At 32.2% G+C, this 27,114-nt stretch overlaps 1 protein-coding gene across 1 annotated transcript; it reads left to right on the forward strand.

Moving 5' to 3' along the window:
- Window positions 1–2,474: 2,474 nt before the first annotated feature.
- Window positions 2,475–13,194, forward strand: LOC122531447 (vesicular glutamate transporter 1). Its single transcript, XM_043659370.1, has 9 exons — window positions 2,475–2,578; window positions 7,155–7,287; window positions 7,842–8,062; window positions 8,288–8,607; window positions 8,833–9,007; window positions 9,179–9,471; window positions 11,109–11,489; window positions 11,802–12,008; window positions 12,090–13,194. Exons 2-9 carry the CDS (start codon window positions 7,214–7,216, stop codon window positions 12,342–12,344), a joined length of 1,926 nt encoding a protein of 641 aa, XP_043515305.1. The 5' UTR covers window positions 2,475–2,578; window positions 7,155–7,213; the 3' UTR covers window positions 12,345–13,194.
- The last annotated feature ends 13,920 nt before the right edge of the window (window positions 13,195–27,114 follow it).

Genomic DNA, 27,114 nt, shown 5'->3' on the forward strand with positions numbered 1-27,114 from the left:
ATTTTTAGCCATATGCTGTCTAATGTTTTTAACAAGTATTCGATATTAATAGCGATTTAATAGCGTAATAAGATTTGATAAGGAGGATGTTTGAGGAAAATTAACGATTTTATATTATTGTTAATTTAACTAGTTAACTGATAATTCAGTTTAATTATCGTTCGAAGGATATTGGAATTACATCTTTCGTTTCTGTAAACTAATTTTCAGCCAACAAATACGATTTTTAATGCAAGTTGTGGAATTGGATTTTCACTTGAACTTAGAGTTGAACGTTTTTTGAAGTTTTTAAATTTTAATTTGTTATACTGTGTTCTTAAAAGAAGTTAAATTTTCATAAACAATATATAAACAGTAATAATGTTGATTCTATGAATAAATGAATCGTTGATTGGAAAATTAGTCGAAGATGAAAATAACATAACGTCAGTAGCGTTAATAGTGTAGCGCGATTTAGTAGAAATGGACGATCCTTAACAGACGTAGTCGAGAACCAGAAACCGCGTACAGTAGAATCAGACAGTTTTACGCAGCCCATACTTCATGGGTAACCTAAATGCTCGAGCAGTAGTTGCTCCAAAATTTATGTCTCAAGTTATATCATTGCTGTTATTTTTTAACATATAAGTGTGTTTTTTTCACGGTGACATAAATTGACAGCGTTAAATTATAAATAAATTTATATGCGAGAAATAGACAAGTTTGAGATTTGATTAAAATAAGAATTTTATTTACAAGTAGCATCACGTTCTAAAGATCTTTACGATCTTTAGAATTTTGCAACTGTATATTTTTTGTACCGTGAAATTATGCTTGTTGTTAATAAAAATTAATATCATCAATCGCAGCATGGGAAAAATATCTTGAGCAAAAGATTTTGTCACGATTGCCATCATTTACGATACATATTTACCATTTGTTCACATGTAGAACAAATAAAAAGGAATTTTACGCAAATCTAATGTGAAATGTATTGTTTCAGTGGGTTGTAGATTTTTATATAATTATGCAAAATATAAAACTTTATTAATACACAAAATGTAGATAATATTCAAAAAGTTAAAGAATATCCAAAGTATATCATTCACTGTGATATCAGTGATGGTTAGTCATCAGTGATAGTTACTGAGGGAAACAAATTTCCAACTATGTATAATTTTTATAATTGCGTATAAAAATCCGGAATGATGAGATTCTATTTTTATAAGTGTAAATCACATTCTTCGTAGGACTAAATAAATGTTAGAATATTTTTAATTAACTAAATAACTAAATATTTTTTATTTAAATAACTGAATATTTTTAGAATAAGAATTTATTATGTGTTAGCTTATTTTACATAATAATTACGACTTTCAAGAATTCTACAGCAACAATGGAAAGTATTGTATTATTAAGATTAAAAGATTAGAAGATAGTAATATTGTTAAGACAGATTTAAGCTTTATCCTCCAAAATCTTTGAAAATTAAGCATCAATTCTCATCAACGACCACTTTCCTCGATGTCGCTTTATATTAACTTTTAACTACCATTCGTTTGAGAGAGAAATTTTAACCCTTTATTCCATTATTATACCCTAATGACGAATTTCAGTTGCTTCAGCAATTGAGCATCTCCAATTTTACAAATATAACATATACGTTAATATTATTTTATAGTTTTAATTTACAATACAAGATGATTTGTAATTTTTAATAGAAGATATCGAACACCATAGTAATAATGAACGAGATTAACGACAAAATAAAATTCCAAAATTAATTAATTTAATCCTAAATTATGGCCTCGATGATCCAATCACTTAAGAATCAAAGATTCATATCGAATTGCCAAAATTTAAAAAAAAAAACCTCGGCCCAAACCCAAATTAAAAGATCCGATGCCCAACGATATCGATCAAGGCTTAATAAATAACAAACCAATGTCACGTGTTATCGTTATGCAAAACCAAAACAATAAACCAACCGAACCGAGACACTACCACTAACTAAATTATCATCGCGAAAGTACTTCACCGTACAGCAACTACCGACATAGTACAGTAAATAAGGATTAATCGTATCTCAGCCAACTCTTCGCAAGCCACCCTTCCCCGAGTCGCCCCTTTAAAACCACCCCCGCATATTTACGGGAACCGACATCAACCGGGTGCCGAATTACAGGCAAGCGGTTGCATAAGTAAACCTTCGGAGGGAGGGGGGATTTTTATCTCGTCAACAAAAGATGCTCGGACAGTTGTGGCGTTAATATCGTTGTACGCGATTCGCGTTGCCTGCGTAACAATTTTGTTGTTGCAAAAATTGCTGTGCTCGCGGCGCAAAGCCCCGCCTGGGGTCGATCCTAAAGGGGTTTGCGTGCCGGTACCATTGGCCAGTGATATCGATGCGTTGACGTTCATTGGCCAATGGCGTCGCGACGCCGGGTTGCGCGGACGCCGTGGCCAGAAGCTGACTTCGCGGTACCCCGCCGCTGCCGTCGTCGACGCTGTCAGCCGACGTCGACGACGTTCTCCGTCGCGTACCCCGCGCGCTACCGCTACCCACTCCGCTCGTAGCCATATCTGGACTTAATTATTGGTGAGTGAGTGGTTTGTTCGTCGTTTCACTATTCGCGGAAACACAGAATCTCCATTTTTCCATTTCTCCGTCGCTTCGACTTTTCCTCGCTTTTTCATCAATATTGATCATTGTGCGACACGGCTGTAATGTTTGATCACGGGTCTCGGGTCATCGAGACGGAGGGGGGTCGGTTCGAGGAGCTCGCGGTATGCTCCATCGCGAGAGTTTTCTTGTTGAAAGAAACGGGATATTATTTTAGTTGAACGTGGTCGACGTGGTGATTTTTTCCTTTCTTTCTTCTTTTTTTTTTTTTTTGTGAAAAATGTGAGGCATTTCTATCGGGAGACGGGTAAGATTTGATTGTTAATCGTGGAATTGACGTTGGGTATTTCGTGAAAAATTGACAATATTGTTCGCGTATTTGTTTCTATTCGTGGGCTGTGATGTTAAAAAAGATCGTTGAAAAAAATGCTTCTACTTTTTGCTTCTTACACGTTCTCTTACAATTTCTTTTCCTCTCTTTTTAATTCTCTCCTTGGAATTTATTTTAATATTAGAACGTAAACGAGGACAGTTTTCGTGAAAAACGGTGGGAAGAAATTTAATCGAGAAGTTGATGCTGTGATGTATTCTTCGTGAGAAAAGTGAGACACATTTCTGTCAGAAAATCGCTGAGATTATATGTTCGAAGATTTCGTGATTTCGTTCGTAATGAGAGTTTCTGTGAAACGGCGGAGGAAGATGAGATTCAGTCAAGGAGTCGATGTTGTGACGTATTTGCCACGAGAAGAATGGAATATTCCTGTCAGGAAGCTGATAAATTCAGTTGATTCGAAGATTTCGTGGTCTTCTCGAATGAGAAATTTTGTGAAACGACGAAGAAAAATGAAATTCAATCGAGAGATCAACTCGTTGTGATATAGTTTTGTGACAGATGTAGTATCTTAGTTTTTTCCGTGAGAAAAGTAAGATATTTTCGTCAAGAAATTGATAAGATTAACAAATCTATAGCAAAGTATAGTTTGAAGTATTTCTGTCACCGGAGAGAAAGTGATTATTATTCGTACATGTAATACAATGAGATTGACATAAACGTGTTGCCCAGTGAATTTGGATAATTTGATGAAATTTGTCAGAGCGAGTGACAGTGAACAAATGGACGACCCGAAAGGATCGATTTGGTTGGTGAATCGTGATGCCGTAGTATCTACAGGAGATTTGTGCAAGGCCGGATCGTGAAAATGTCAGGGATCAGAAAAATATCAGACCTTTTCGTATTGATCTGCGGGGGGAATTGCATCGGGCTCTCGGTTTATTTCGTTCGACACCCTTTCTTTTCATTTGGAACTTTTGAAACTCAGTTACAAATTCCTTTTGAAACTCAATTACAAATTACTCCTTGATTTTGTACGTATGTTGATCGTAATAAAATTTCTACTATTGTCAAGAAAAGTTTCTAATAAATATCCGGTATAATTAACAATCTATCACTAAGAGTTCGAATTTATTAATGTTCTAATTTATTTCACACTGAAACCACACTCTGAAATTTAAACGTGAAATTTACGTAGAAACTTCTTTTACTTTCTTTACGTCATTTTATTTTGGGTGAGATGCCGCTTTGGATGAGATTATAATGCCGATTATAATCACAACTGTTTCAATCTTGTTAATACCAAAGACTAAAAATTTAGAAACTCTCTTCACAAATTAAGGCAAAAATCATTCATAACTGAGATATAAAACTCGTATCAGAGAGATTAACCTTTTAACGCGTATAATTTTTCATAAAAATCTTTTTATAACAATAAAGTAAGTGTGATATATCTTACAGGATATAAAATGACGTATATACATTTAATTTGAATGGATTAAAATAAGTAATACGATTACGCTCGTGCGTGAAGTGATCAAAGTGTAAGCGACAGAAAAAATTCCACGATACGAAAGAAAAACTCAGGTGGTTTATCTATATATGTATATGAATTCTATGAAGAATCGTTTAAATTCCATTTTAATCGTAAATTTAGAAAATTTCTACGATTTCTTTCTCACAAATTGGTCACTTTGGTCTGCTAGTTCCATTGTTAATAAAAAAATCGATATTCGAATCAGTTCCACACGACTGATAAAACACGAAACTCGGCAAAGTCTGTTGAAAAATCGAGGAACCAGCCCCATAAAAATATATGCAAGCCCATTAAAAGTGAAATCGGCTGTTCTTACCTTCGTCGTTCCACCCCAAGCTGTTAGCACACGTGCTGTGCATTTTCTGCCTTTTGTCTGTCACGTGCCATTTTAATATCCGTCAGCCATTGTCCCGCGATACGTCTCTTTGTGATCGGCTCGATAGTGTGCCAACAATATTTTCCCTCTGCACATCCGCCAAGGTAGAAATCGCCACTCCGGCAGCAGTCTCGATCGATTCGTTTCCTAAAAATTTCATTCCATTAGACAGAATCATTTTGAAGCAATATCGCATGATGTCAATCACGACGACGAAGTGCTAAAAAAATACTGATTGCATTCTGTCATTTCTCTATCAACATGATGATAATAGTTGTTCAATAGTTTTCTTTTTTGATGCAATGACTTCAGGAATAATTAATTCTCTTTTCTAATTAAGTCTATATTTAGTTAATTGACTAATTATAAAATGTTAAAAAAATATGAAAACTCGAGAATTAATTAGTTAACTATATTTAGTTAGTTATCAAATATAGTTGACTATATTTAGTTAGTTATCAAATGTAGTTAGCTATATTTAGTTAGTTATCAAATATAGTTAACTATATTTAGTTAGTTATCAAATGTAGTTAGCTATATTTAGTTAGTTATCAAATATAGTTGACTATATTTAGTTAGTTATCAAATATAGTTGACTATATTTAGTTAGTTATCAAATATAGTTGACTATATTTAGTTAGTTATCAAATATAGTTGACTATATTTAGTTAGTTATCAAATATAGTTGACTATATTTAGTTAGTTATCAAATATAGTTGACTATATTTAGTTAGTTATCAAATATAGTTGACTATATTTAGTTAGTTAACAATAATTCTCGAGTTTTCATATTTTCTTAACATTTTATAATTTTAATGGGCAATGATGTTCCTTTAATTTAGACAGAGAAACGTCAATTGTAATTTTACACTATTTTAATATTGTTGGTACGAAAGGCATAAAATTTAGATTCTTTTCCTAAATTGATAGCCATTAACGAAAAATACAAGTCCGAGTAGAGTGTAAGTTCTGTAATATAGACTAGTGGTATTATTTGTAATATTCTAAAAAAACAAAAACTCCCAATTAATTTTTCGTATATTTTGTATATTGACAATCGACGGAATGTTTGTTTTATTCCTCTGGATATTCACTGCTCAACGAATACTTTACTTATATTATAATTTATATTATATTACATTATCTTATATTATAAGAAAAATTATAAAATTGCTAAAAAGTAGAGCAGAAGACTTGTGTTTGACATAAAATCATTTTTTCTTTTGTAACTGGATTTATTTATTTCTCTCTGTGTATCTCATTTTTATAATTTAGGTTTTTTTCATTCCACTTTTCAAACATTTCAACTTTTACGCATGCAGTTGCACGCTTTTTTCATCAAAACTTCCGATACATTACACGTGTTGCGAGGACGAGGAACTTAAGAGTGAAAATACAAGCCGAGAAGAGCGCGTTTCTTCTCGCATTTTTCTATCCCCTCCGAAGACGTTCCCCGGAGAGTTCGAGGATTAGGGTTGGAGAGACTGCCACTCCAAACAAACACCCCTACTACAGAGATCCCCTTGCGCTCCGATATTGAGAACGGACGTTTCCACGCGGACGTAGCTCGTATTCTCGGATGAGAAGATGCGAAGGATGGTTAAAAGATTTAAGCGTTCGACTGTTTGAAAACCGATCGGTTGTTGGTGGAAGATGGGAGATTATAGAGGAGCAATTGAATTCCACAAAATTAGAGGGAACATATTTTTCTGAAACGGTCTGATGCTAGAAATTGCTAGTGGATTTTTATGTATCTTTTGAGAAATTTAAGAATACGGAAACTCATAAAATGAATATAACATTTAATATTCACAGAATTTGTTATAATACTTAATAGATGGAAACAGGTTTCCATCAATTCATAGAAATTGCAAAACTGCAAAAATCCGCTGACTAGTTGCTACTTATCTTCGATATCTGTCATAAATATTAAAATAATATCAAGTTTCCGTGTGTTTCAAGAGTATTCATACAAATTTATAATTTAAAAAGAGACGAATAAAGACGAGTGGTACCATTTTGCACTATTAAACTTCTCATAAATAGATAAAAATCCGCAATTTAATTGCAATATCATACCTAGAGTAGAATAAAACATTCAATTTTTTTTCCTAATAATTCTACAATCAATTATCCTACAATCAAAATTCAATGTAATTATTTACAACTCATAAAATACATCGACGCAATTACAAAATTTCACGAAGAAAAAAAATAGAGTCATTTTTAGGTAGAATGCTCATTCGATAAATTCATTGACAACGAGGGAACGTTATGCTGGTGATTCATGATGGTTGATGTGCTTCAGGGGCTGCCAATTTCCAACGCGACCATTTGCAGCCTGAGAGCAACCCCAATAATTGGAAAATGTCCGGATTTGCGGCGGCGGGCCTCGTGGCCTTCGACTCCATCAAGTCCAAAGCATCGCAAAAACTTGCTGGGTAATGTCACGCATGCTCATATATGTCGCGCGAGGGACGAAAAATCGTTTAAAGGCTATATTTAGCCAACGTGTTCCTCTATATCTGATCATGCGCGTAATTAGACGCACATATTCTACGCGATTCTCTAATTGTCCCTTGCTATATAATCTCCTCTTTCCTTTTTGTTTTCTTTTTCTTAGAATAAACATTTGAATATCTATATATATATATATATATATATATATATGTCGCAGAACCTGAATACGACACAAGAGATGCGATTGATATTAATTTTTATACGAGAACTGTGAATAAGATTTCGGAGACTCTGTCAAGTATCTCTGTAAAACATTTGTTTCACATTTTCATACATTATGTCCCCTCGATAAAATTATCCGTAAAAATATGTTTCTATTATTAATAATTAATAAACAAATAGAGATGTTTAATGTGAATTGAATAATATTTATTAATATTAATAATTATTAATTATTAATAATTAATAAACAAATACACGTTTAATGATGAATTGAAAGAAAAATGTTCATGAAATGCGTTACTCGTTGCTTTAGATTTAGAAGAAGCAATGCCGGCTACGAGGAATTCGAGATGCCCCGCGAGGGTAGCAAAGACAATAAGGGGTTTGAAGATGAGAGAGGGTACAGTAGTCAAGCTTCGTTCGAATCACTTCCGGAACCTGAACGGCCCCCATTGCGTCATATCGATACTTATTGCAAACCAGAATGTCCCTGCCTGTCGAAAAGATACACCATTGCCACGTTGGCCTGTATTGGTAAATTTTTCTTTCAGTATACTTTCCTACCTATCAAATTACAAGATGACGTGAAATTACATACGTATATACACGTAGAAAAGAAATCGTGTTTCAATTTTTTTCAATACTTTCGAATAAAGTGTTGGAATAAACGTAGATTATTGGAATTATTTTATATATATAATACGCACACAATGGCACGATTTTTGGGGGTTTAATGATATTGTTCGACATTCCTTTCAGGATTTATAATCTCATTCGGTATGAGGTGTAACATGGGAATGGCGAAGATGGCCATGAAGAATGCCACCCTTGATAATGCCAATCACACTCTCAGATTCAACTGGACAGTTGGCACAGAGAGTGCCCTGGACTCGTCGTTTTTCTGGGGTTACCTGGTTACTCAAGTACCAGGAGGATTCCTTGCGTCGCTGTATCCTGCGAACAAGATATTCGGCGCGGCAATCGCCATATCTTCGTTTTTAAACTTGTTGGTGCCTGGTGCACTGAGCATTCATCCAGTCGTCGATATGTTTGTACAGGTCATGAAAGGGTTGATAGAGGTACGACATTATTTCCATATTAATTAAAAATATTAATATCACATATTTTCAATGCAAATATTATACTAATAATAGCTATTAATAAGATAAATATTATGTTAATAGCACATATTTCTAATATAAATATAAACATTATATTAATATCACATACTTTTAATATAAATATCATATTAATAATATTTTTCTGAGCAATTTTTCACGAGGAATAATTACCTTTCTGGACAGGGTGTCACGTATCCAGCGTGTCACGGTATTTGGAAATATTGGGCACCACCGTTGGAAAGATCACGCTTGGCGACACTGGCATTTTGCGGTTCTTACGCTGCTATGGTGATAGGAATGCCGCTCTCAGGCCTTTTGACTTCAACTTTTGGCTGGACAGCGTCCTTTTATTTCTACGGTATGTTAAAATTCCCTTCGTTCAGTAGTAAAAGTATTAAAAACCAAGATCTCGCAATATAAATTAATCGAAAGCAATAGGAAACAAAATGAAGATTCGTGTCATTAGCGTAAACTGTAAACTGTGCCTTGCAAAGTGAATAGAAAGAGTAAAAGAAACGAATGCTAATAGGTATATGTGGATTGGTTTGGTACTGCTTCTGGTTGTGGCTGGCATTCGAGAAGCCATCGAAACATCCCTGTATCTCTGCACGTGAGTTGCGTTACATCGAAGATTCTCTTGGTCAAGGACAAGCACAGATGCCAATGCCAACATTCGCGACGACACCGTGGCGAAAATTCTTGAAGTCCATGCCAGTTCACGCTATTATCGTTGCCAATTTCTGCAGATCCTGGAACTTCTATCTGCTCGTGCTCTTTCAAGCTCGTTTCATGCACGAGGCTTTCGGGATGGCTTTAGTCGAAGTAAGTATTACATCAGTCTGTATATCAAGGACAGTATAAGAAAAATGTCACATAAATGTAAAAATATAAACGAATATATGAAACAACATTAAACGGACCGCGAATTTTTATAAAAATTTATATCTTTGAGAGCGCGATTAAAAAGAAAGTTAAGATAGAAAATTGAAAACTAAATATTCTATAAACTGAAACTTTGGATATTTTGTGCATTTCTTCATATCATTTGCATTCTGTGCAATTTTACACTTTGAAGTTTTTAATAAGTGGATGGAAATCTACAGAACTAGTAATAATTGAATAATTGTTTCAAAAATTTCCAATTAATTATACTTTTATAATTTCATATGTTTATATTTTTATATTATCCATAGTTTTCTAATTATCATTATTATTATTATTACTAATATTCTATAAAAACACTGAAACTTTGGATATTTTGTGCATTTCTTCATATTATTTGCATTCTGTGCAATTTTACACTTTGAAGTTTCCAACAAGTGCATGGAAATCTACAGAACTAATAATAATTGAATAATTGTTCCAAAAATTTCCAATCAATTATACTTTTATAATTTAATATGTTTATATTTTTATATGATCCATAGTTTTCTAATTATCATTACTATTATTACTATTAATATTCTATAAAAGCACTGAAACTTTAGATATTTTGTGCATTTCTTCATATCATTTGCATTCTGTGCAATTCTACACTTTGAAGTTTTCAACAAGTGCATGGAAATCTACAGAACTAGTAATAATTGAATAATTGTTTCAAAAATTTCCAATTAATTACACTTTTATAATTTCATATGTTTATATTTTTATATTATTCATATTTTTCTAATTATCATTACTATTATTACTATTAATATTCTATAAAAGCACTGAAACTTTAGATATTTTGTGCATTTCTTCATATCATTTGCATTCTGTGCAATTCTACACTTTGAAGTTTTCAACAAGTGCATGGAAATCTACAGAACTAGTAATAATTGAATAATTGTTTCAAAAATTTCCAATTAATTACACTTTTATAATTTCATATGTTTATATTTTTATATTATTCATATTTTTCTAATTATCATTACTATTATTACTATTGATATTCTATAAAAGCACTGAAACTTTACATATTTTGTGCATTTCTTCATATCATTTGCATTCTGTGCAATTTTACACTTTGAAGTTTTCAATAAGTGCATGGAAATCTACAAAACTAGTAATAATTGAATAATTGTTTCAAAAATTTCCAATTAATTACACTTTTATAATTTCATATGTTTATATTTTTATATTATTCATATTTTTCTAATTATCATTACTATTATTACTATTAATATTCTATAAAAGCACTAAAACTTTACATATTTTGTGCATTTCTTCATATCATTTGCATTCTGTGCAATTTTACACTTTGAAGTTTTCAACAAGTGCATGGAAATCTACAGAACTGGTAATAATTGAATAATTGTTTCAAAAATTTCCAATTAATTACACTTTCATATATTTATATTTTTATATTATTCATATTTTTCTAATTATCATTATTATTATTACGTATCAATGGACCACTTTTATAATTTTACATTTCATATCAATCCTTCTATAACTGTCAAATATTTCATTTCTTACAGACTGGTGTAATTGGTTCGTTGCCACATCTGCTGATGACAATGATCGTGCCTTGCGGTGGTTTGTTGGCTGATCACATTCGCAAACGTGGAATATTGTCGACGACGAACGTCAGGAAGCTGTTCAACTGCGGCGGTTTCGGCATGGAGGCTTTATTCTTTTTGGTGGTGGCTCACGCGACTATGGAGAGGAACGGAACGGCGGCGATTTTCGCGCTGGCGTTTGGCGTCGCGTGCAGTGGTTTCGCCATTTCCGGTTTCAACGTGAATCACTTGGACATCGCGCCCAGATACGCCAGTATTTTGATGGGAATGTCGAATGGTGTCGGAACGATAGCGGGATTGCTGGTACCTTTCTTTGTAGACTATGTCACAGAGAAAAAGGCAAGTCTATTTTTCTCTTTTATAACTCTTTATTTCGTACTGCAACGTACAAATATTCAAAAGCAAGTTCAACCTTCTGTTATTGAGATATTTGAAAGAAGGCGAAGTTTTACGAGAAACTTCTGAACTTTCATTCAATTCATACGTACATAAAACATAAATATACGTATATCATATTTATCCATTGTCCTTGTTAATGTGTAAAGTTACAAATTACCATTTTTAAATCCACTTTCTTTCGTTCGCTGTTCAATTTAAAAGATGAAAAATGAAAGTTTCAAAGTCATAATCGCTTGTCACGCGTGTCCACAGGACGCTCAAAGTTGGAGAAACGTGTTTATTCTAGCAGCGTGCGTGCACATATTCGGCGTGACGTTTTATGGGTTCTTTTGCTCTGGAGAATTACAACCGTGGGCTGATCCCAGTTTAGAGGAACAGAAGACATTCGCAATGGATGAATTTGGACAAGCGAAACCACCGCTTCCGCCACCGCCAAAGACCATGCAGTCTGAATTTATAGTACGTGCTATTTTTCCAACGTTCGTTGGAATCTCGAAATCGGACATTTTTATTATTTGAGTAATGCTCGTCGTTCCACAGAAGCAGCCATCCATGGGCGATGGAGCAACCGACGATTGGAACAATTACGATCAACAAGCACCTGCAGAGAGCATGTACGCTCAACAGCAAGAGAAGCCACCGGTGATAAGCTACGGATCGACAGAAACCAACAGTAACAATCCTTTCCATTCTACAAATCCCTTTGCTAGTGATGTAAACGCGTCTCTGGTACAACCTCCAGCGACGAACGACTACACGTACGACGTAACGCAGCAGAATCAACAGTGGAATTAAATTCATCGATCAAGTTGGAGGGACGTAAGGATATCTGTTTAAGCTGACTGATCGTTTAGTCGATTATGTTTGTTTATGACCGCGTATAACCGCGTCTAGTACTTCAATGGTAAACGCGGATGGATTTCTTGACGAAAGGCTTTCCGTTATAAAATCTTTCTGGACATTTTTTCCTCAATTAGATGGGGAAAATGTTTGCATCGTTTGGCCAATTACCTATCCTGACGACTGACAAAGAATTCAATTCTTTCGCTGTGAAAAAGAAAGAGAAAATCGTGTTTATAAAATAAGAAATCGTCGAACTTTTAGAACTGTTAGAACTGTCTGAAGTATGAGACTCGAGAAGTGAAAGAAAATTAAAGCACAAGGAGTAGGGAGAGTTTTCATAATTCAGTAAAAGACGAAAGCGTTTATTTATATATACTCTACGGAAAGTTACTTGAATCAGTAATTAGTAGAATTTCTATGAAAAATTGCAATTTGGTCATTTTGACCACTCTGGTGTCGAAACGAGTGAATTAACGAAGTGAATAAGCGAAGCTTAAAGGCAAGAAGTAGAGTTTCAAATGAAAGTAGAGGTACGTGACTAACTATAAGAAATTGAAGTACTAGATGCTTATTAAAGGCATGTGGAATAATTTTTTGATCTTAATATTTGATATTGACACAGAATTGCTTTTGTATTCTCAATTGATTGCGAGATACAAGGAAAATAATCTCTTTTTGCAATACCTAAGAGTGCAGGGTATGGTGCTGCAAGTTGATGCACGCAAATCGTAACAAACGTAACAAAATATTAATTCGTGAGAAAGGGGCTTCAGACACCTATCAAAGAATATTAAAAGATATAGAAACGACAGGAAAAATCGATGTAAAGAACACGGTGATATTTTTTAGAAAAATATTCAAGCGAAGACGGAGGTTTTACATTTTTGGAGTGAAATGAAAATATCAAATATCGTCTAAATCTGATATTGATCTGCTGATACACTCGCAATATACAATTGCAAAGAAAGAGGAAACTAAATTGGCCTAATTTAATTTTGAAGCCAGAATCACAAAGAACGAAACTACAAGTACGTCTTATAGTATTTCGAAATGAAATGAAACAGCAGCATCTTCAATTTGACACTGATAACTACCAATGAAACGAGTTCTGATTTTTCCGCGAAGCAAGCCGAAAGGACATATTTGAATTACTATTGCTTATTTACAGCCTCCTATAAAGAGATGTCGTTTTTGTACGAGTATACTTCAAAAAAAAAAAAAAAAAAAAAACCGCAGACAATAAGCAACTGCCAAATCTTCGTAGACAATAATCGAATAATCGAAGACAATAATAGAAGATTTGGCGAGACGATGGCAGAAAGACGATTAATGAAAGGTCAGCACGATCGCTGAAACTTTTAGGTATTTTTCTCTGGTTCTTCTCCCATTTTGCCACTGGTTAGCATATATAATTCAACGACAAGAAAGTTTTAGAAAAACATAGCAATAAAAAGAGAAACCAATATTGAAAGTATTATGCTGATTCGTCGAGAGTCAAGAAGGACGAAGAAGAGTAACACGCGCCGAATGGCGCGCGTTTTCGAAATAGTACAACCCGATCCTCGATGATGAGCGAACGTACGGTAAACTAGAACGAATTAATTATCGAAACGTCAATATTTTAACGAATGGACTGGCGGGTTCTGATAATTAATGCACTACTCGTGAACGTTCGCGATACGAGAAAGGCATTAATATTCGTTTATTCGGGTACAAGTCGTATCATAGACGAGATTGCGTAACATAAGCCTTTCGAGTTTAAATGTAATCGCAAATACACGGATCCTAGCAGACGTGTATATGAAACGTATGAAAGTATTAACGTAAGAAAGTGATAAGATGAAAGTAATAGTACGTTAAGACATAAGAGACAAAAAAAAAAAAAAAAAAAAAAAGTACTGTAGGGCTCTATTTGTTGGGACCTGATCTCTTCGAGTGAATTCTCATCTCGCGCACCGACAAGAGGATCTTCCATAGAATTGATAACCTCTTCAAGCATACCTTCTTTGTATGCGTCGATTCATTGGAAATTCAAGCTACACTGACTGATTTACTATGAAATTAATAATTCAAGCTCTATTGAAAGTGAAATACGTCATATAGTAGTGAATACAGTAGTCGAGTTGAAATATATAATATCGGTTTATAAATGAAGTGATTTTTTTCTGAGTGTAGAATGGCACACTTGTTGAATAGAAATGCTATCATATTGAATATATATATATATATGATTGATATAGTAACTTGTGTACGATGAAATTCGATTAACCTGTTAACTGTGTAATTAAAAATTGAGAGGTGAGTATGTCAAATATAGAGTAAATGAATCAGCTATGAAATTTAATTAAATTATAATGATAATTGGTTTTTTATAATTTGTTATTTTATTAAATAACAAAGTAAATTGAACCGAATAATTCATTATTAAAAAGGGAAAGAGCTCAATCTGTTCCTGGTAACAAAAATAATTATCGAGCAAATTAAATACACTTTCCATTTCGAAGTGAAACTTGGAAAATTACACGACGTTCTAAAATGTCTGGAATTTACTTTACTTTTACTAAATTTTAATTTAGACGGCGAAAAGTAATATCTCTTCACGAGTATATTTGTTAAACACAGTTAACAGTAGAATCGTAACGCAACAATACGATAGCAGACATCGGCAGTATCATAATTTTTCATTGAAAGTAACCAGCAAAATATACTCTTGAGGTTTAGACAATTTCCACAATTTTCATTGAGAATAATCAGCGATTTAAACGACGAGAACAATGCAAAGGTCTTTGCAAACATCGATGTTTGAAGAGGTTAAACAATTTAGCTATCACAAATGTAGAGATTCGTGAATATGTCAATATCGATATGTTACTCGAGGTTTCTTACGAACATCGACACGTCGAAATGTTTCCGGAAAGCGTGGTGAAACAGACGGTATCGAGATCCTGGAGTTACTAGAGAGAACAAGTGGTGCCACGGTTCGGATACATCGAGTTCTACCGTACGCGTTTGATGAAAGTATTATGAAAGTATTCCATGAAAGTTTCGAACGGTCAGTTCGTGAAATTAGGAACACGTCGCGTTATTATACATTTTCCTAGGTGTTTGTACATCGTATTATCATACATGCATACGTACTATCCACACGTGGGCATTTACACGAACACACATGGGCATTTAGCTGAAAAAACACACACACACACACACACATATGTACGTGCAAAAAGAAGGTGTATATATATATATATTTCGTTACTATATTCGAACGTTGACGGTGATCTTTTCCCCATTGCCGATTTCAGAAAACAGAATTATATTATACGCGTTGATGAGAGCGAGACAATATCCGATTTATTTATCGTTAGTTCGTGGCCGAATTGTAACGATATAGATGTACATAACATTCGTACGTTCGAGAGATACGGATGTGATTACGTGATTGACGAGCATCGATCGGTCGTTTGCAAAATTCGAATCAGATGATTTGAACAGTTTGGAAAATAATTAAGAAAGAAAAAAGAAGTAAGGGATGGTCATCGCAGTATTGAAATTAGAAAAATTAAAAAAGAAATAGGTAATTATTTGCACAAGGGTATACTTCACTATAATTTCGATGATCTTCATACTCGGTACAATGTTTCTGTACAATCAACTGGATAAAGTATAGTTTAGTCTATATTATCAATAAACCGTGGATATTTATTCAAATTTATACTTTTGTGACTGTAGCTGAAAAAATAGAATTTAAAAGGAGATTCTAATTATCAAATAATTAGAATACTCTTCGATAACAAATACTCTTCGTTTGATACTTTTTTTATACATCTTTGCATGTTTTGCAACACGTTTGAATTTTATGTTAAAATTTCTTGAGTTTAATTCAAATCTAAGACAGGCCTTAAGATAAATCGAAATATAAACCTAAAAAAATTATAATGTATTAAAAGTATTCTTTTTAAAGTGAAGTATAATGTATTTCAGAACCATTGAAATCGATGAGGCGTACTTTTTTCTAAATAATTACCTAAAAAAAGCTTCTGCATTCTATGATAATAAATTTTCTAAATGCAAACATAAATAAACATAAAAGTTTATTCGTTCTTAAAGTAGTCTGTATATTATATCATAACTGAAATTTTAATGAATATTATAACGATCGATCGAAGGTTCGTTATACACGTCGTACGTCAAATCATAAAATCAATACATGAAAGTACTATATATATCTACTACTATAATACCTACATATATTATTCGAGCAGCCCTTCTTTTCGTTGCCCGAGGATCCACGAAATTAGTCAATTTGCGCGATATCTTTCTAAAAAAAAAAAAGGAAAACGTTATAGATACATAATATAAAATATAAAACATAAATTTACAAGTATATACATATATATGTGGCCGATATATATATATAAAATTCAACGCGCTAAACGAATAAGGTTAGATATTATTATAATACATTCTTCTCGGTCGTGTCGTGGTGTAATTAATAATATACATACATATACGCATATACACATAACGTATCGAGTCCATGTTACAGTAAATGATACTAACAATAAGCCAATCATTATTGATCTTTTCGTGTCGAAAGATTTTGTTTGACATTTGTATGATAATTCCAATTTTTTTTCTTCATCAGTTCAACAGGAATTTGAATTGGGATACTTGTAACAATAATTTTTGCTATGAACTCTACGACGAATCAAGTTAACCCATTTATATGAAATTCATTTATGAATTAAGCTCAGTATGAGCTGAATATTTTTTTTTAAAAGAATTTTTTGATCTTTTTTTTTTATCTAGAGTTGAAATTTGTATAAAAGTTTTAAATATTAAAGCTTCAAGTTTTCTTCACAGATTTCCGTGGAATACTAATTGCAGCATTTTCCTTGTCTAAAAGTTAAATTGCACGATCGTTGGAGCTTGTACGACTGATTACATTATCAAATCTTCAATTTATCATAGTCTGTCTTGAGCTAGTTGTTATTCTTTATTGATATCAATTGATTATAATGAAGCATGAACCATTCGCAAGCTAATATTCACATATTAATTACCAATATATATCATAATTACTCATAAATATAAATATAAAATTCTTATTTCATAAATACTAATAAATATAATATTTTGCTTCACGACGTACCTAAATGAGTTAACTTGACAAACTTTTCATTCGCTCTTTCACATTTGGAAAACGACCGCGCGTTTATATCTAGCTAGACGATAATTCCTTTACTTCTTTGGAAACAAGCACGTGAAGAGATTTTTAATAAAAATGAAGCAATGACTCTAATTACTAACATAAATTTCGATACTTACAGACGATGTGTAAATAATACAACGTAACATTAATTGTTAAACTTAATGAATATATTATTACACGTTGATGGTGGAAGTTAAGGTACATATTGTTAAACTTAATGAATCTATTATTACACGGTACGTATATCGTACGTTATACATAATATATATATACATATAATTATATATTACTGTATTTATTATATATATACGCATATATGTATATGTATGTATGTATATATATATCGTTTGAGGGCAACGTGTATGGCGATCGATAATCGAGCGTAATCGCGATAGACGAAATGCTTGCTGAAACGAATCGCACAGTATTGCTAGTGATTTGAAGGTGTGCTTCGAAGTAATTTATTTTTTAGATGTTTCGTCGTGTCGACAATAATACGTATCTTGTAATCTCATGCACTTGTTACGGAAACACAGCAAAACGATAGTTTTATGCAATTTGTTGTTCAGACTTCTCGCGGAATAATAACGTTAACTCTTCGTTTATTTTCGTGTCAGGACAATAATCAAAGGGAAAAGAGATATAATAATTCTGAGACAATAAAAATGATTTTTCTACAAAATTTTAAAGATAAAGACCAATATAATTATACTGTACGACGATGAAGATGTTTGTCCGTATTTTATTAGTATCTTTAAAAAGATTGCACTATATAATGAAGTGAATTTTCGTAACACTTTTCGCTTGCCAATGAAACTTCTATTGACAATAATTATATTATCAAACGATGAAAGTATTTGCTTACGGGCAATTCATTACGAAATGATTTATTAATAATTCATTTTACTAGAATTATTAAAAAGATTTTATTGAAATGAAACGAATCTTGAACAAAATGAAATGAAAGTATTTGCCTATAATTTTCGAAATAGTTTACCAAGCCATATTCCATTAGAATAATCTTAGAAAGATTATATTAATAAAATAAAATTTTAGCAATGCTTTTCGTCTTCTAAATAAAATTTTGTCGACAATAATGACATTACACGATAACGAATGTATTCGTTTCTAATAACAATTCAGCGAGCCGTGCTAAATTATATAAATTTAGTATCATTTTCTGTCCTCTGAGTGAAACTGTGTCGACAACAATTATTTTTATATTTCATTATGTCATCGATGCCGATGTACCTTATTTATACTCGTAGACTTTTATACCTTTACGCAAAACGAAGGGTTAACAGCCGTTGCATAAACTTCTTTCATCGACTCGCGTTTTACAATGCGAACAATACTTTCGATTGATTTGCCCAATTATCGCAGAGGGATATCAGGTTGTTGCGCATGAAATGACCGATTTCGCAAGTATGTACGTAAAATGATTCAATGCCAGATTCATAGGTGGCAGAAACTTTTCAAAAATTGAACGATATTTATTGATTTTTTAATCTTTATAATTTTATAATTATTAGTATCTTAATATTTATTAATATTATGATTATTATTTCAATATTTATTAACATTGTAATTATTAATACCGTAATACTTATTAATATTATAATTACTAAAATTGTAATATTTATTAATATTACAATATTAATAAATATAATTATTAATATCTTAATATTTATTAATATTATAATTATTAATATCTTAATATTTCAATATTAAGACTTTATTACGATATTATTTATTTATTTATTAATATTACAATTATTTTAATATTTTAATATTAACACTTTATTACGATATTATTTATTTATTTATTATATATTAAGCTTTTGAAACCCAGCAAATGCAAATCGACCAAAGTTATATAAATAGAGGGTCAAGAATCGAGCCGTTTCATCAGCGACAACTTTTGTATCTTTGTTCGAGGAACACGAATTTGGTGAAATTCTCTCGAATGGGGAGATGGGAGGCTTTAGAAACCGCGATTAACGCTTCCTCGTTGAATTGAATTAATGTTCGTACGATTTCGTGTGTACGTTACGTTGGATTCGTTACGCAGCTGTAATAATAATTTCTGTCGGGCGTAATATTACCAACGGTAATCACGAATAATAGCAGAGTCACGATTTACTTGCTCGAGAATAATTGCGTGAAATTACACGGACAATAACGGGGGGGGGAGGGGGGGAGGGGGACTTGTTCTTTCGGTTGACGTTTCCGTGGCATCGTCTTCGGTCGGCGGTTTTTTCATTCGGTGGAAAGCCGGAAATCGAAAATGACACTGCATTCTAACGAAGTGGCGGCGTGCACGCGATGTCCATGATTCGCCCGATATATGCTTGCCACTCGAACGCCGATTGCCACCGGAACGATTCGTCATTAGCGTTGACAGAAGAAAGTCGCGCGTCCGGTTAGCATCGAAAAAAAGAAAAAAGAAAAAAGAAATGAAATGAAGTTTCGATTAGCGTTTGACGGTGAAACATTAGCTCCTTTAGGTCACATTTTATACATGCACTTTCGCTCAAAAGTCTTGGGATTGATATATTTTACTTTCAATGCACGTCGCCGATATTTCTCGATAGTTGACGAAATGTTGTTCTAACTGAATGTTGCATACGTATTTATAACGTGTACGCTTTTCTTCTTCGTTATCGTCTGAAATAAATATACGGTGTTTGTCCTAAGACTTTTCAACGTGGGTTTTATGCATGGTTATTATACGGTACGTATGGTGGGGTGGAGTCGAAATAAACTTTCTTCTAAGAAACCAAGCCAAATCGCTATTTTTTGAACTGATATTTAACCATCGAGGGCGCGAGTAAATATATATGTGTATATATATATATCGAGAAATTTTATTTTCTGAAATGACAGGGAGATTTTATAGGGAAAACAGGTAAAGCTTCGAAACAGTGAAATGTTGAAATAACGAACGGCAAAATATAAAAGATACAAAAGACCAAAATAATCACGAGATAATGACACTGACAAAAAGAATGTACGTTACTGTGAAACACGAATGAAGATTTTGAAACAATAAGACAATAAAAGAAAACAATTGCCAGTCTGAAATTGAAATTGATGGAATTAAAAAGAGTGTAGTTTGTTGGAACTACGAATTATGTGAAAAAACACATAAAAATTCTCCACTCGAGAAATAATGAAACACTGAAACAATGTGACAATGAAAGAAGTCATTGTTACTACTAAAACTAATAATACTAGAAAGATGAAGAAATAATGATACAGTGATAAGAAAATAACGAAAGGAGACAATTGCAATATTATTTGAAATATTCGAACAACAAAATTCAATGAATAAAATCTGAATGAAATTCATAGTAATATACATATTTATTCTATGAATGAAATTTTCTTCAGATTAATTATATGTTGTATAAACATACATACATATATATATATATATATATATATATATATATATATATATATATATATATATATTATCATAATGACTCTGCTCTGCCAGCAACGATCTACAAATAACCATCGTTTTATTTTCAAAAAGAAAGTCAAAATCGTGGCTCGCATAATTCAGTGCTGCATCAGACATTGTATACGCCATTGTATCGAAGTAGTAACTGGCCTAACTTTTATCCATATTTATCCATTGTCAAAAGGTGGGGGTTGATACTCGAGATATACAATTAACTAATAATCACTACGACGATACGTAGGATAAGTTCTAATGCTGTTCGAACAATAATACTGATATATTTATACGAATATATAGCTCCGAATAATAATTTTACGACAATAAAGAGGAGATAAAAAAAAAAAAAAAAAAGAAAAATACGGGGGGGGCCGATCGTAGCGTATTAATGCATCGAATCAACGAAGGGAACCAATTGTCTCTGGATGAAATTATACATTGTTGAAAATGTCGAATTGCTGCACTTGTTATCGGACACTACGACGATCATTGTCGCTAAAATATTGCACGCGTTTTTTCGGTGCACCCTGTATTGTTTTAAATAACAATTAGCTCTACATAACGTGTATAATCAAAACTACTGTATCTATGCTGATAATGACCCCTTGTTTTACCTCATTTAACCTTGATAGGATTTGGCGAAAATGTAGGTGCTATTTAATTATATGTAATTGGTATAATAATCTAATTACGACTTAACTGTTTCATTTAAATATGTTAGAAGAACAAAGTGATTCGTACTACTTCGACGTACTACCGAATGTAAAATTATGGTTATTTATTGCGAGCAAATGAACCCTCTGAGTGTTTAATCCGTGTTAGAGTATCGTTTCGAGTAATTTAAAATGTATAAAATAATTATTTCAACTGACATATTGGAGGTTCAGAAAGGATAATATATTGAGATAGATTTGACAAATACCATCAAAAGCTATATGATTATAATTCAATGCATTCTTGTATTAATTGTATTAAACTCCTCATTCGGTATTAAGGCTTTTATACGATAATTTTAACTCGGTGGGTTAATTGTTGCGCATGGTGATTTTTGAAACATTTTTATGTATTATAAATGAAGTGGCGCCTGGCATTGTTTGCACTGCCAGTAAACACTTCATTTTGATCATTCTTCACTCGTTGGGAAAAAGTATACGAATAACACAGAGAAATATACAATTAAAAAGGAGAAAGAAATTAATTAAATAAGCATGAAAAATCAGGTGACGTTTCCGAGATGTCATTTAACGCGAAATTTAACGTGATATTCACCGAAATCCATGGTGTTTCAGAGACAAGGGGTCAAACGGCGATTAGGAGGAAATTGAACGTCGCACTTAATTGTGAAAATGATTACATCTCGCCTATGTTTCGTGCACTGACAAATAAATATGCTAAAGATTTTCAGTTATTTCGATTATTCGCAAGTAATGAGAAAGATAATTACGTTATTAGATATTACGTATAGTGGCTGTCAAAAGTTTTCGGCGAGAGGAAAATTCTATTTCAATCTAAATTACATATGAATGAAATATTTCTCGCAAATATTAGTTTTTATGACACTAAACTGTATTCTGCAAGATAGAATACTTGTTATGTTCGCGGGACAGGCTTTTTTGTTTTCAAATTTCAGAATAAAATTACGCTTTGGTAGCCTCGTGTAATGTAATTACTACAGTGCACAAAAATATTTGTTATTAATTGATGATAAACTGTTTTTAATGGTATTAAAATTGTTGTTATTAATGGTAAATATTATACTGTTGAGTTTAATATATATATATACATAAGTTTTTATGATTGATATGTTTAACACATTCGCGTATATTACGTAGATATATTTTAAACAGTACTACTGAACAATATTATTGCAGTTCTAGAGTCTGAGTTTCGACAAAATGATTTCGGAAAAAAAAACGAAAGTAGCGTGTTAAAATAGAAATAGGTTACTCTGGAATAAAGATTTTTCTAATCGAAAGAAGAATACAAATGGCATATAACCATACTTTAATGACGAATGTGTTAAATGATTTTACAATGGTGATCTTTAATCAACATTAATCATTAAGTATTATATAATTGTATTTATTGACTGTTTTATTTTTGCCTCAACTGATTTTTAACAATTTTAACAAATACTGAAATATTTTCCGAATCCTTTAAGCTACATTGATGCCGACACTTTAGCGACATTCGTATAATTATTTTGCCAACAAAATCATTCTTTCACCGATAAAATATGGAAAGAGCTATTGTATGAATAATTCTTTTTTCCACTTAATTCGAAGAAGCTGCGCTCCAAAATGAGTGCTGGAATTGCTGGTCGATCCAGAAAAACTTCTCGGAGTGAGGAAAAAAATTTCTTCGATAGTTAAGTCGCTGTTCATAGCAGTTTTAATAGGAAAATAATGTGCACGTATAATTAACAAAATCAATTATCAAACTGCGGATTTTTATGCATCTGTGGAGAATTCAAAGACGTAGAAACACACTGAATACGTACACGATAAGCAAACACTGTATAAACGAATCCAATTATAGTATCTACTAAATGAAATACAATTGTCTATTCGAGTTGCATTTTCTTTCAAAGAATAGATCCGCACGAAAAATCTGCAGTTGATTAATTATTAATTCCATGTTGTAATTTTCACGAGTGTGAAGACGAGAAACTGGTATCACGTAACATGATGTATATCGATCATGATTATTCGAAACGTTAACTGGTTCTGGCCTTTGTCACTCGCGAAAATCAAAGTAATTCAAGTATCACAGACACTTGAACTTTTAATCAATCAATTGCTTCGATCGATAACTATTTTCTCCGAGAACGATTTGAAGAGACGTGCGCAACAGATTGATTATGAACGTTTCGATGAGCTTGCTACGCTATTGTGTTCGGGCGTGAAATTTAGAAAATGCTTGAAACATTTATCCATAACATATGAAAGAAAGTATTATAACTTATGGTCTACTGATAAGTAAATTAAATTGTAACCATTCGAAATATTTATATATATACATAAATAATGATTTATATATATAAGCACACATTACATGTATATACCACGTGTAATGTATTATATGTTCTGTACACATATAATATGTGTCGTTATACATACCTTATATATACACTTTTAGATATATAATTCAGATAATGTCGAGCTGTATCGTTCTATCGGTCTTATTTTGCGAGAAATAGAAATTTCATTTCTTAATATCGGACAATAAACGGAGAAAGCTCGCAAGTATAATACGAAAGTTATATTAAGTTATAAGGACAATAATTTAGACATATTTTAGGAACGTGTGTGTTAATGCTATGCGGAGTGGAGGTTTTGTCGCGATATTCGCGTATTTTTGACTTTGATGAACAAAAGACAGATTTCGAGAATATTGTTGTGTAATATTTATCAATAATCATGTTGTCATATGTTGAGAATAATATTATTATTATTTAACGTTGCTTCAACAACTCAAGTACTTTGTTGTTTCTTTGAAGCACTGGTTTTCAATGTTTCGAAAGGTAAAATTGTCCAAATAAAAATTTTGATGTTTAAATTTTTGTTAAATAACGTTGTACTGATTTAGCAAGACTTATTGAAATTATTTAATATTAATTGTTACACTAAAATTAGTAATTCAATCTAGAATTAATTGTTCTTTTCAAAGATGTAACATTTATAATCATTCAAGATTGCTTCTTAATGTAAAATTCGCTTTTCCATTAAAATATTTATTAAGAAGAGCACTATTTCCAGTAAGCACGTGCTTCACGAACGAATTTTAATCGTGCTGAAGCTTTTTGCGAATGAACGTGTGAATGCATAGGCTTAATAATACCGTCTAATTACGTCTTATCTCTGTAAAATGTTCCAATTAAACAATCTTCGTGTGTACGTGATTACTTCGTGTCACATAAAAATAATTGATTGTTCTACAAATTACACGCAATTACGAGCGTATGTTATCGTAATCTTACAAATAAGGTTGAATGCATTAGAAGCAATTTTTTGTGTTTTCTATCGTAAGTAGAACGTTTCCTAACCTATAGACATTCAAAAATTCTTTTTAATCGTTCATAACAAATGCATTTCTATCATAAAAATCGATACTGTTGAAGTAAACGTATAGAGTACAATTATCACAAAGCTAAATCTTTATGTTTATAAATTATTGTGAATTAAAATTGAATATACCTCGTGAAGAATCAATTCGGGCAGTGTTCTGACATTTTTAAATTTTATTATTACATCAATAAGAGTATCCTTTTTCAATTCGATCTAGATAACAAAATAATTTCTCAACCCTCTATAACATCGTGTATATTGAAAATTTTGCCTCATCTGCTAATTATAATAATATATAAAAATATATAATTATATAATTATCAGTTTCAAATTTTTAATTGCTACAATAATCAAGAATATATAAAATATCCAAAGTAAAATGCTTCTCGTATGTTTTTTCACAATGTTTAGCGAATAGGATTTAATTTAGTTATATTTATAAATTTATTTAGTTAATATCCATACTCTATCAACGAGCGAACGAAATTCTTGTTGTAGAGGGTTAAGTACCAAAGTATTTTATGTAACAAACATTGAATTAATTTTGATTAATATTATAGTTAGTCGTTATTTAAAAAAAAAAAAAATGTCTGCAATGGTTCAAGTATTCATTCGAATGTTCGTTCAAATTTTATATTTCTAATTCTTGCGGACCTGTAATTGGTGTGACTGCGTATATATATCTCCGTGTGTGCGTGTGTACATATACATACTTATATATATATATATACATATATATATAAATATACATTATACATTATACTATATTATTATATAAATTTCCTAGTGTATCGAACTGACAATATTGAAATTGATCGGACTTATGATTTAACTGACAATAATGTATTTGTTAAGGGCATTCGAGAGCTAGCGTTACGCGTGAGTCAAAAGAATCTACTCTTCCGTGCTGTGCATCAAACTAAACAAGATTTTTAGTGTCAACGATCTCCTCACATGCTCGATCACACACGATTCACGTTCCGCGCTCCAGTGTATCTCCGATCGACGCATTATCAACGAGTGTTATCGGATTTCGATCTCTTAGACAAGGATTAAGATTAATTAATTGTATCGTAAACTTCTGTAGGATTGTGAAGGTTAGAAATCTTGAGAGTCTTCTTTAAATTTTTAACATTTGCTTGATCCTTTCCAGATTACATTATACAAAACTGCAAGGGTGAAAACAGAGGGTGGCAAAATTTCTATCCTGAAGTAATTGGAAATACTTAATTCTTTTCATCGCTATTTGTCATTATCTCTGAACTTCATATTATTATTACTTATTTGGTATTGTCATTTGAAGCAAAGTAGTAACGTCGATATTAATGTTACCGAATTTTCAGATCACAATTTTCATTGACAATTGTGTTTCGTTTAGTTATTGAAATTTTTCACGATACGCTGTACACTTAAAATTTTTCTACGACAGTCCTAACGAATATTTCCGAAACATACAACTCGTCGATAATGCGTTGCAACGTCGACGCCTAATATCAGTTTGGATATCTCAAAGTTGGAAGATTACGTAGAAATCAATTGTCGCGTGTATCAGTGTCACGTCTGAAGAGTCAAGGGCCATTTTTAATGATTCCACGATCGTGGCACGCTCTGGCATCAAATTAATAAATAACAAATGGCGAAAGTATCGATTTGCCGCGTGAAACATTCTCTCTTCTGTGTCCATTGACGTTAAAATCTCTCTCAAAGGTAATCACTGGTTCACAACTCTCTTATAGTGGTTTCATAATTAACAGAGATGACATAAAACGGTAATCTTAAATGCTCCGTGGCGGGCAATTTAAAGAAAATCTATTTTGACTGTTTAAAAATGGAAAAAAAATAAATAAATAAATAAAAATAGCGGGCCTGTTCTATTATATGCACGTAGCTGCAAGTTAGAGTGAAAACAAAGCAAAAGAAAAAAAAAAAAAAAGAAAAAAACGAAAAAAATAATGAGTCATTGTTACACACGCCGGT

The sequence above is a fragment of the Frieseomelitta varia genome, unplaced genomic scaffold (genome assembly GCF_011392965.1).
Source record: "Frieseomelitta varia isolate USP_RPSP 00005682 unplaced genomic scaffold, Fvar_1.2 scaffold_40, whole genome shotgun sequence".
In the NCBI taxonomy this organism is placed as follows: Eukaryota; Metazoa; Arthropoda; class Insecta; order Hymenoptera; family Apidae; genus Frieseomelitta; species Frieseomelitta varia.

What these genes read in the sequence shown, in the direction of transcription:
- LOC122531447 (XM_043659370.1), top strand. Translation starts at nt 7,214, where the DNA reads ATGTCCGGATTTGCGGCGGCGGGCCTCGTGGCCTTCGACTCCATCAAG. An exon ending in AGCGTCCTTTTATTTCTACG is followed by an intron (nt 9,008 to 9,178) that starts GTATGTTAAAAT and finishes GAATGCTAATAG; the next exon opens with GTATATGTGGATTGGTTTGG. An exon ending in ACTATGTCACAGAGAAAAAG is followed by an intron (nt 11,490 to 11,801) that starts GCAAGTCTATTT and finishes GCGTGTCCACAG; the next exon opens with GACGCTCAAAGTTGGAGAAA.